The sequence below is a fragment of the Pangasianodon hypophthalmus genome, chromosome 7, assembly GCF_027358585.1.
Source record: "Pangasianodon hypophthalmus isolate fPanHyp1 chromosome 7, fPanHyp1.pri, whole genome shotgun sequence".
Classification (NCBI taxonomy): Eukaryota; Metazoa; Chordata; class Actinopteri; order Siluriformes; family Pangasiidae; genus Pangasianodon; species Pangasianodon hypophthalmus.
Genome location: NC_069716.1, coordinates 27,585,099 through 27,597,408, shown reverse-complemented (window position 1 = coordinate 27,597,408; position 12,310 = coordinate 27,585,099). Strand labels below are relative to the sequence as shown.

Here is a 12,310-nt window from a genome sequence, read left to right as displayed (position 1 = left end):
TTTTTTTTACTTACAAATTTCAATAACGAGGAAAAAAAACAGTTGTTTTACAATAAAAGTAAATGTAGCTAACCCAAGTTACATTAAATGTAACTATAAACAGATAAAAAGTATAACATCATTCCTTAAGTAATTAAAAATTGTATATAAATCGATGTGGTATAAGAGTAATAAGAGAGTCTGGGACATGCTGTTCCACACACACACACACACACACACACACACACACTTTGCCCAGGAAAGGCAATTATTTTTTATTCACACTGAGCCATGCTCACAGCGAGCGTCTGAACAGTGAAAATTTAAGAGTGTGTTCCGGTTGTTAAAACTGCGCTGTGGAATTGTCACCACCCGTGAGCCAACACTCTGGTCTACAGGAGAAAGCAACAGACTCTCATGGATTTAAAAAAAAAAAAAAGAAAAACAGCGGTTTGAGTAAGATCACAGAATTTTCACTGTTCTACATACTCAAAGGAGCTGTGTATACGCACACTGATGAAGATGTGAGGGAGGTCAGCATCGTGTGTGTGTGTGAGACCGTTCTTGGCTTTGGAGCAGGGGTGTTAGGGTTTGAAATTTTCACAGTGGGACAGCCAAGTAAAAAAAAAAAAAAAAAAAAAAAATCAAGGTATCACTTCACCATTTAAAAAACCCACACAAGCCAGCGGTGAAAATGAAAGGAAACATTTATTGCGAAAGGTCTATTTGAACATCCTTGTGGGTATGTTTTATAACATTATATATATTACACACACAGTCCACTTTATTAGGAACACCTGTACGACTGCACATTCATGCAGTTATCTAATCAGCCAATCACGTGGCAGCAGCACAATGCAAAAAATCACGCAGATACAGGTCAAGAGCTTCAGTGAGCGACAGTTCTGTGGGTGGAAACGCCTTGTTGATAAGCGAGGTCAGAGGAAAATGGTCAGATTGGTCTGAGCTGGCAGAAAGGATATAGTAACTCGTATAATCACTCTTTACAACCGTAGTGAGCAGAAAAGCATCTCAGAATGCACAACACATCAATCATTGAGGCCCATGATGGCCTCAGATTCTTGTTCTTGGCTGACAGGAGTGGAACCTGATGTGGTCTTCTGCTGTTGAAGCCCATCCACCTCAAAGTTTGATGTGTTGTGCATTCTGAGATGCTTTTCTGCTCACCATGGATGTAAAGAGTGATTATTTGAGTTACCATAGACTTCCTGTCAGCTCAGACCTGTTCTCTCTCATCAACACGGTGTTTCAGCCTGCAGACTCTCCGCTCACAGGATGTTTTTTTGTTTTTCGCACCATTCTGTGATAACTCTAGAGACTGGTGGGTGTGAAAATCCCAGGAGATCAGCAATTTCTGAAATACTCAAACCAGCCCATCTCGTACCAACATCCATGCCACGGTTAAGCCCCAGAGATCACATTTTTCCCCCATTCTGATGTTTGATATGAACATTATCTGAAGCTCTTGACCTGTATCTGCATGATTTTATGCATTGTGCTGCTGCCACGTGATTAGGTGATTTAAAGTGGGACGGTGAGTGTGTGTGTGTGCGCATATATATATATATATGCTGTGGAATAAGAATTCTGGACGTGTCTGCGTTAAGTAAAGTTACTGCAGAACACCTGTAATTAGTAATTAAGATGTTGTAGGGGGCGTGGCTGGCCGTGCAAGTTGCACTTGCTCATTATCATATATACAGTGCAATATATATATTTGGGTTATTTCTTGCAGTCATTGTATATAAGGTAAACTTTCAGCCCTGTTCAAATCTGACTTATTTTTTTTACGTACTGTGTGTTCTGACATTTGGAAATAAGAGGGGGGGGAGAGGAAAGAAAAAAAAAAAAAAAAAAAAACAGATTCAAATAGGACTGAAATCTGTAATAAAACAAAATAACAAGCAAATATGTCTATGTTGATTGATCTAAAGCAAATACTTGTTTATACAGTATAACTCGTTTAAAGGTAAGAAGTGCTGTCGTGTTTACTGTTCATGCTGTGAGCGGCCATGTTGATCTGACATCACTTGAGGACACCGGAGTTCCCAAGCAGGAATTCCAAGATAAAGAGACCTTTTCTTTAGGTTTTTCCCTAGTCAGAGGTGAGAAATTACAAGTTAATACCTTTAGTACAATGCAGCATAAATACTTGGAGTTATTTTTACCGGCCATATTATAAGATGAAATCTTTCCCAATGCCAGAATGCACAAATCCGTAAGGAATTACTGACACGACTGATTCAGACGGGACGAATATCCCACAGATTATCCGGTTATAACTACATTCCCCACCTCCTCATGAGAAAATAATCCAGTCCGAACATGGGCTTTAGAGAGAGTGGTTGCGACTGAGCAAAAAATGAATAAAAATAGCTGAAAAAGCATTTTAATCCGTATTTTGAAAAAGACAGCGGTGATGTGACCTTCGGATGGTACACCGTGACTAACCGTAACACCCCTACTTTAATCACATTAGTGGGTAATACGTTTATTAAAGTGATAAATGGTGATAAATAATACAGGTTGCATTTTTTTTTTGCATTTTATATAATACATATATTAATATTTATTTCACACAGAGTGTCATGGTCTCGTGGAAATGTAGCAATATTTACTGATGGGAAGGTCATTTTAAAAATGTTTCCCTCATCAGTGATGTCTAATGATACACACAGGCAACACGAGGATAAAAGGTCATCTGTTTCACGTGGCTTTATTATCTGTAGTGTTTATATGCAGCTAACGTGAACCTGCAGGCCCGTAATGCGCCCCAGAGTCACTCAGTGAGAGAGACAGGGAGGGAGAGAGAGAGGAGGAGATAGAGAAGAAGCGGCCGGGGGAGAGAGGGAGAGAGAGAGAGAGAGTATTGTAAGTGTTAGTGGCTCATGGGTAAATCCATCATTCTCAATGGCTTCAAGTGCATTTTAGAGCAGTCACATAGCAATTTCCCTAAAGGTAGAAACAAAATCAAAGCCGAGCAATCTCCCGGGCTGATAAGCATCAGACTGGAGCGGCTCTTTGATATCAGACTGTCAGAGATAAAGGCGAGAAAAGGCTAATAAAGTGAATCATGGATACGTAAACTAGTAGACCCGTCACTTCAAATCCACTCTGTGCTGTAGGTGGGGAGAGTGAGAGACAGCGTGTGTGTGTGTGTGTGTTTGTGTGAGAGAGCAGATAATTAGGCACATCTTCCTAAGTGATCTTTAGATATGATCTTACAGAACACAGTACTTGACGAGGAATTAAAAAAAAAAAAAAAAACAGCACACACATTAACCAATAACTCAATGACGTTTTTCTCTTCCTCTGCGTCTGACTGGGTTTTCTATTTGAGTCCAGCGAGAAAAAGTCCGCAAGAAATCCGGGTCACGACTCAAAAGCTACTAACAAGAGTACGAGAGAAGCGACGACCCCGAGCCATGACATCAACATCCCCCGATGATATCAGAGTGATATAATTAAAGCCTTGACACCACAACACGAGGGAGTGGAGGAACAGCAGGCGAGTAGGTGAGGAAAAAGGCGTCACTGGAAAGGAAGTAGGCGCTGAGCACTCACGCCGTCACTTCCTTAAATTGTCTGGTTTTTAATGATTGCCGTACCTAACTGGCTGTGGAAATGTGAATACTGTCTCCCGAGCTTCTTACCGACTGATCCAGTGATTCAAAAAATGTAAATCCCAATAAAATACACTTTTTTCATTTAAAAAAATACATATATACACATATAGATAGCACTTAGGCATTCAGGATCTTTAAGTCATTAAAAAAAGTACCTAATTTTGTGCTTTTCTCCTAACTCAGGATTGCTCACCTGATTTGTACTCAAAAGTCACAAGAAGCGTGACTCTGCCTCACATTAAAAAGCCAATTCAAACCCAAAACACCCGTGTTCTCAAACGAATGCATAAACAATCTCTTGTTTTGGAAACCTCACAAATCCTCCTCCCTGTGCTTTAAATAGATCTATAAAAGTAGTCTGGAGGCAGTTAAAAAAAAAACAAGGTTAATCACTGCTTAATATGCGCTCGATCTCCTCCAGTCTCTTTAACGCCGCCTCCCTTTTCTTTTCTATGTCTTTAATCTCTTGCGTGGATTTGCTCTTAGTCCGCTTGCCGGCTTGGCCGGCGTCCAGCTTCTTCTCCCGGCCGCTGGAGTTTTCAGCGTGGGAGGATTTCCGCAAATTCTTCTCTCCCCCTGCCTCTTCCCCTGCTCCCACTGCATCCTCCTCTTCCTCTCTCTCAGCCTGCTTCTGCTGTTTTGCCGGTACCTCAGCCCCCTCTGCTGGTGCCAGTGGCTTTCCGGCGGCACTCATGGCGGCCATTTTGGCGCGGACGATGGCGAGGTGGCGTTGTACGTACTCCTCGTGCGGTGCCATGGCCAGCGTCTCCTGCAGACACTGCTCCGCCCGTGCCAGCTGACGCTCCTCAAAGTACACCACACACAGGTTGTGCTTGGCCTGAACGTTTCCCGGGTCAGAACGCAGGATGCGCTCGAAGGCTTCCCGTGCGCCGCGAGTGTCCTTCAGCTGGTTCATGAGAATGTCGCCTTTCAGGATAAGGCCCTTGGAGTGCTCAGGGTGGTGGTGCAGCAGCTCGTCCAGCACTGCCAGTGCATCTCGCTCACGCTTCCCCTGCGCCAGCAGCAGCGCCAGGTTGAACAGGGCACTGCGGAAGCCAGGCTGCAGCGCGATGGCTTTGCGCATCCAGCGTTCCGCCGCTTCATTTTCCTCAGCATCCATGGCCAGCATGCCCAGGTTGAAGTAGCCGTTGGCATCGTTGGGTTCCTCCTCCACGTAGCTCAGGAAGCGGCGGTTTGCTTCAGGGCGAAGCTTGACCTCACCTACGGCACAAGAACACCAGCAACAACATTCAATTAATGATAGTGGGTAACTTTCTGTGCGAGAGATTTGTCATTTCAAAAAAAAAAAAAACAACTTCCAAAGCATATTTGATACGCCCTTGAATAAGGTCGCTCAACCCTGAAACCCCGCCCAGACAGCCTAGTGCTAGTCCGTACTGACTTCATTCATCTGGCCCACATATCACCATGGAAATATGACAAAAATGGCAGCTGGTAAACATCCGCAGTTTAGCTTTTGTGAGACCCGATCTTTCACACATGCAGTGTCTAATGTGTTTGAATGGAACCCCGGCGTGTTCTCCCCCCCGGTGTGGAAGTTTAGGTAAGTGAGAAAACAGTAACCACACACACATGTGCACCAAAACAACCGATTTAAGAGCAGCTGAGCGAGCTGGTCTCAGCTGTTCGACTGTGAGAAAGCAGATCTAATCTGAATCGTTTCAACTGCTGGAGCTGAACTGAACACGCTGTGTGTTTTGGGGCGCTGCATTTTTTTTGTAGATGCGTGGTGCTAGATTGAGCCGCGAGGCAAAAACTGAGCCAAAGGACAGAGCTGTGGCACAGCAGAAAGCCCATGTGCTCTGCATATGCTGACTGATGAGCAAAAGGAGAAAATAAACTCTGAATGCAATATAAAAAAAGGTTATAAATCTGTTTATATAATTATTTAATCATATTTCAGCACTGGCTCAGAGTTGTCCATGCTCTGGTTGGCCCACCAGCCAGGTCTCTCCAGCTACCATACAGGGAGAGTGAAGGCTAACATGTATTTCCTCCGAGACATGAATCCAGCCAACTGCATTCTTTCTGAACTGCTGCTCATACTGCACACTGCAGCAGAATACACTCTGAAGAAAGTGCTATCCGCCCTCTTCCTCATACAGAGCTCACGGATACGCACGATTGGCTAGTGTCCCTGTGATTGACAGGGGAGAGAGAGTATTCCCCTCCCACCCAGAGAGCAATGGATGGCTGTGACATATTTGGGATTTAAACTCTCAACGATAGGGTGAACACTTTTTGTTACACCACTCGGGAGCCCTTTTTTTTTTTTTTTTTTTAAATTTCTGCGTGCACTTGGAAAAGGTTCAGTCAACTTTTATCACTGCTGTATTTCTGACCAATGAACAAAAGAGTTTCATAAGGACGTTTTCAGTGCTCTACGAAACTTTTTTTGGTTCATTTAGTCGTTCAGTAGGTTCACTGTAAACACAACCCAAACCAGGAAGGAAATAAATCAAATTCTCTCTGATTCAGACTCAACAAATGCAATAATAGGTGTGAAAGCACCCTTAGGCATCATATGAACCAGGACACTTTGTGCCAAAAGTTAAAATGCACAAATTTCAAACGGCACAAAAAATCTCAACAGCTTGCAGTTGGGCCAATTTTGGCTTACAGTCAAACCATAAATGACCCTAAACTCAAAGGTGGCCTGGAATATTCTGGTAGCTTCTTTGTTTACGAAGGGAGTTAAAAAGAAATGAAATCCCCTCTCTGTACACCTCAAAAAAAAAAAAAAAAAAAGTACCAGTTACTGGTTACTGATTATTCGAAAGGTCACCTGACTTTTTTTTTCCCTCCTGCGAGAGCAACACAGGTCTGCAAACTAACGGGTGGCAAGTTTATTTACCCTGAAGGACCACTCCCAATTCCACCCACATACTTGTAACTGAATGAAGAAAATAGCTCTTGTACACCTCCTGTACAAACCGACACACAAAAGAAGCATTACTGTAGGGTGGGTGTGTAAATACACTAAGTGACAAACTCATAAAAGCCAAATGCATCCCCGTAACATAATAATCCATCCTGCTTTTCACCTATTGAAATCATAAATCTCACGAGGTGAAAGCTTGTGTTCCGGCTGCATTCCAGAGTGTGTGATAAAACACACAGGTCGAATGTATATGAAGCACGCGGTGACTCGTTCGCTGGTTCACCACCATTCTCAGACACCTTCTCACAGACAGCAAAATACTTCTCAAACTTTTTTTCTTTGTACACAATCCACACTCTTATTTAAAGATTAAAACTGAGCTTAACAAATCACTATTTATCTGTTATACAAACTGTTATAAAAGTATCACTGCAGGCAATCTAATGAGAGGACTGGGCTTGTGTGTGCCACAGCAATGTTTTAAAAGTCAGGAGATCTCATCTTGACTGTTACGTCCAACCTGCGCTGTTTTGTTTTGATCCCCACAAGGGCACTGAACCCCGAGTCCAATAACTAACCGCCCAATAATAGTTGGGTTCATGTATTGCATTTCATATAATACTTTCAAACTCATTAGTGAAGTGAAGTGACGTGTAGCCAAGTAAGGTGACCCATACCGGGAATTTGTGCTCTGCATTTAACCCATCCAAGTGCACACACACAGTAGTGAACACACACACAGCGTGAACACACACCCGGAGCAGTGGGCAGTCTTTTTTGCTGTGGCGCCCGTGGAGCAGTTGGGGGTTCGGTGCCTTGCTCAAGGGTCTCACCTCAGTCGTGGTATTGAGGGTGGGAGAGAGCGCTGGTCATTCACTCCCCCCACCTACAATCCCTGCCAGACCTGAGACTCGAACCCACGACCTACTCCGAGACTCTAACCATTAGGCCACGACTGCCCATAAAGTGCAATTAACTGTAACTATTATACAAATAATCAAATGAAGTTCGTTACTCTTACAAAGTCAGAAAGTCACCTGCTTAGCTACTGTGTAACTTACGGACACGAATATTGTATTTCGTATTGTTTCTAGCTTGAAACCACAACCCCGTCACGCAAAAATTACACTTATTTTATTTTAATTAGCCGCTCTGGGTGCTGCCAGTGTGCGGTCTAAAGGCCACGATGAGCTTCCAATTAAATGAAAGCTAACGACATCATAATAATCCGACACTTAAGCATTCTTAAATATTCCACGAATCAAGTACAGACGCACGGACCTACATTATGAAGAGCTGTTGGTAAAAATCTCTTGAAAAACTCATACTGGAAAATGAAGTGTGGTAACATTTCTCATGATTGGCATTTTTGAAATGTTTAACATGAACTTTAGTGTAGTTTCACACTGATCGAGATTAAATGCTTGTGCAAAGAATTTTTCTTAAGAAGTCGCACCCACCGGATTCCTGCATTAGCAGTGCCGAGTTGAAAAGGGCAAGTTTGTGACGTGGGTTGAGATCCAGCGCTCGGTTGAAGTTCCTCAGCGCTTCCGAAGGATCCTTCATCTCGATGTTAACGATGGCCAGGTTGTACCACAGATCAGCGTTGGTATGGTCCAGCTCTAACGCGCGCAAGTAGGCGTCCTTTGCCTCGCTGGGCTTGTTCATCTTCAGCAGGAGTTCACCTCTGCACATAATCATACGGAGAAATACAATTCTTAAACAGCACCAGGGCTTCAAAAACAATAAAAAAAAAAACAGATATAAAATAATTTGTTTATATGATAAAATATATATGTTATACCTAATGAATAATACATTATTGGAAAATAATCAGTGATGAATCGGAGTTACTGTTACAACCCTGAAGTGGATTAGTTTCCTATAACAGCATGTCCTGAAGTGTTCTATTCCTCTTATACCACAACAGCCACTACAATTTTTATCCAGTTACAGTTACATTTGTATGTGAAACAACTTGCGTTATAGCACTCGTTCCAAAGAACGACTACCAGCCTCTGAAGATGTCGGAAAAGTTACCTCTGACTGTTACAGAGCACTGACACTGGAGACTCCTTCCAAAAATGCTCAATAAACATCTCCTCACAAAAAAGCCTTACCATATCAATGATTACATACTTTAAAAAAAAAAAAAATCTGTCTGCCATATAGGTCCCTGTTACTATAGAAACAATAATACATTAGAACAAGCGCATCAGTATAAACCTGTGATTTGCCTTGGAGCCAGAACTACTCTGAGAGCTGCCGTTATAGAAAATGAACCAATCAGAATCGAGAATTTAACAGCCCTGTGGTATAAAAGGTAGTTTTTTGTTGCTTGAATAGTTGTTTACACAAACACTGAAACTGTATGTGCGTGCCTAGCCATGATCCTGAGCACGCTCAGCAATTGAAGGCAAGAATCCTGTCATGAATTTCAAAAATCACACTGACGTGTATTTTAAACGTGATGAACAGCGGAAGCTCATGAGAAATTAGGCCCACTTTGCCTTAGAGCCATCTATTCTTCTTATTTTCCAATGGAAAGCTACTTGGCGAATTCCCAAATACTAATTATCCCATTTCTGCAAGCAGTGTTCCTGAATGTGTCTTTCCCAGACACTACAAAGCAGGTCTGTGAGACATGTGAGTGTAAATGAAGCTGTAGTACGTAATAAACGAGCTCCATGCTGATGTCACAGCTCTGTGGTTCACCTGCTGATGTAGGCTTGTTTGAAGTCGGGCCTCATGCTGATGGCTTGCCTGTACAGCTGGTCCGCTTCCTCCAGCCGCGAGTCGTTGGCTCGGATCAGGTTTGCTAGGTTGATATACACATTCAGGTGGTTAGGGGCTACGCGAGTCGCATACTTCTTTCCTGGAATTACCTGGAAAGAAGACAAATAGCTTTAGGTCATGATGCTGACTGATACAAGCCAACATACTACATAAGTAAGGAATAAAACACAGTGGGGTGTGCTGTTATAGGAAAATAATCAGTGACAGGGTAGGGTGATGAGGTGGAGTTACTATTACCACCATGAAGTAGATTATTTTCCAATAACAAAGTGTTCTATTACCTTTATAACACAACTATTTATTTATTTATTTATTTATTTATTACAGAACAACAAGCTGTACTTTTTTTATCCATTTAAATTTACGTTTAGTGCATCGCGTTTAAGTCTCTCTTTCTTGAAGTTATAGAGAAAAAAGGGGCAAACTCCTCTGATCTGATCATGTCAGAATGACTGTTATTGACTGTTATAAAGTGATGAAACTGGAGACTCGTTTCATGAATGTTAAACTTCTCCTCACTGCAAACTTCATCATATCATCAACTACATGGTGTTATTTTACTCGAGATCGCTGGACGATTTGATGAACGCTTTGTTGGTGTTTTATTTTTTTTTTAAATATTTGTGTGGCGCATCTTACGTACATCGAGTCCCTTTGAATGAGCCGTCACTATACAAGCAAAAACGTATTAGAACAAACACATTAACATATTAAGCCGTCTTGCACCCGAAACTTTTTGTTGTATGGTTAGGGAAAAAAACGAATCAAAACCTGCTGACAAGATGAAACACAGACTTCATAGACTTCTTGGCATAGTGGAAATCTCTCAGATGACTTGTTTTTATAATTTAGATTTCTGCTCTTGCTGTTGATAACCATAACAGTAAACTCCCATTTAATTAAAACTACTCAAGTATAATTTTATACAAAAAAAAAAAATCCTGCTAGCTGTTCCTAACAGGACATCATAGAGGCGATATTCACCTAGCAGATTTTTCTGCCCTTTTCTTTACTGTATACTCATCCTGTTTTGTGCATTGGCTGGTTTTTTTTGTGTGTTTTTGAATTACTGATTGTCTTGCACTTTACACACCACCTGCACTCTGTATAATTCTTTGATCATGTAGTTTAGGTGCTAAACACCTGACTATACCGTTAGGCACTGATAAGGTTTATGTATCTAAACTAGGGCTTACCTGGTATACAGATTCACATCAGAATGCACGCTGATGCGGGATCTTCAAAGTCTTTTCTTCCTTGTTACTCATTAGTACAGATTCTTTCAAGTTATCATAAACCGCAGTCATAAAAACAGTCAGAGGAGGTGAAGAGTTAAACAGGACAGATCTTCAGGACACGGAGTTCGCCATGAAGATTCTATAGAGACTTTTTTTTTTTTTTTTAAAGAAATATTACACCCCGTGGCAGAACAAGAGGCCAATGACATTAGGACGGGAACAAAGGCATGACTGTTGTCATGAGAATTACACAATTAGTCCAGCCACAATGCTGCTGTTATAATGTCTAAATCAGTCTCCCACGCCTTTACGCCTAATTTCTGTGAGGCCAAATTTCACAACTGATAGGGAGTAATACATTATTTATCCTGGCGGACGTTTTGTTTGTTAGCTTGCCTGCCAAGAGTCTGCTCATCACTACACTGTACACCAATCTTCTGACAGGAACCTTCTTTTGGCCTTTGTTCTACTGCTTTAACGTGTTATTAAATTCATCGAGATCTGGTTTTTACAACGCTATTTAACCGAGCTCACACAGCTCTGACAATTATTTGATGAGTTATGAAAGTTGTCATTAAGTTTTCTGAACAAGGGGTACACAAGCTCAGACTTGATTCAAACACCTGACGTTTAAGTGCTTTTAGGCAGAGAACTGAGTGCAAAAGTTTACATACCCTTAACAAGACATTCAGTGCGAGTTTGGTTTTTAAGAGACGTTCCTTCATTAAACGTTGAAAAAGACATATGGTAAGATAGTGAAATAAAGATGATATTTTCTTTCACTTTTTGGTATGGCCACCCAAAGAATGTTAATTATCTTTTTATTTCTTCCTCCAGCTCACTAAAAGGGCAATAATTTTTGTTTAAGGTCATGCGAAAGATCTTTATTGGATTGCAAACTGCTTGAGAGAATCAGGCACATTCAAAGAAATCCAGATATATCATAGCCAGGAGGTCTGTGATTTTTTATTTTTTTTGGTGAAAATCAAAACCCAGCCTTATAAAAGCTTATTTATTATTGATTTCTTAGAGTTATTTGATTTAAGATTCAAGATTTTTACTGTCATATACACAGCTGTGCATCCTAACGTCTGTTAATAAAATAAAAAACGTGAAAATAAATTAAGAAAAATAAGGAAAAACCAACAAAAACAAGGCAGCACTGCACATTCTGCAACATGTGTAAGGTTTAATTCCATCCTCAATTACTTACCAAAAAAAAAAAAAAAAAAAAAAAAAAAAAGTCGACGGTCTATAAATAAAGCCAACCTGAATTTAATGTTCTGTGACTGGAATGTTCTGGAGGGAAAAAAAAGAAAAGCTCTACGGCTCTGTTAAACATCCATAATATTATTGTAGCCATTTAAATAATGTGGCTAATATTATAATGGTTGGATTATTTTCATAAAATAAACCTATGCTGAGAGGGGTTGTGTAATTTATTTACACAATTTAAAATGTCAGAACCCGTGAAACAGATCTAGCATGTCAGAGGGGATGCTAACTTTTGAGTACGTTAATAAAGCCTGTCTGACCTAGACGCCATTGCTGTAATGCTGTAACAGGAAAATGAGCATGAGAATCTGTTTTTTTTTTTTTTTGTTAAATGTGTTTAACAACCTCATATATATATATATATATATATATATATATATATATATATATATATATATATATATATATATATATATATATTTATTTATTTTTTTTTTAAAATAAAAATCAGTCTCAGTGTGTGTGTTCTCCTT

General features: G+C 40.7%; 1 protein-coding gene across 1 annotated transcript in view; it reads right to left on the bottom strand.

Annotated features, from left to right (window-relative positions):
* Positions 1-3,713: 3,713 nt before the first annotated feature.
* tmtc3 (transmembrane O-mannosyltransferase targeting cadherins 3) overlaps positions 3,714-12,310 on the bottom strand; it is a 41,591-nt gene continuing 32,994 nt past the window's right edge. The window contains exons 12-14 of the mRNA XM_026946647.3: positions 9,244-9,413; positions 7,989-8,215; positions 3,714-4,847 (exon numbers count right to left, since the gene is read on the bottom strand). Coding sequence (XP_026802448.1) covers positions 4,012-4,847; positions 7,989-8,215; positions 9,244-9,413 — 1,233 coding nt within the window. The 3' untranslated portion in view covers positions 3,714-4,011. The remainder of the gene's footprint in view (positions 4,848-7,988; positions 8,216-9,243; positions 9,414-12,310) is intronic.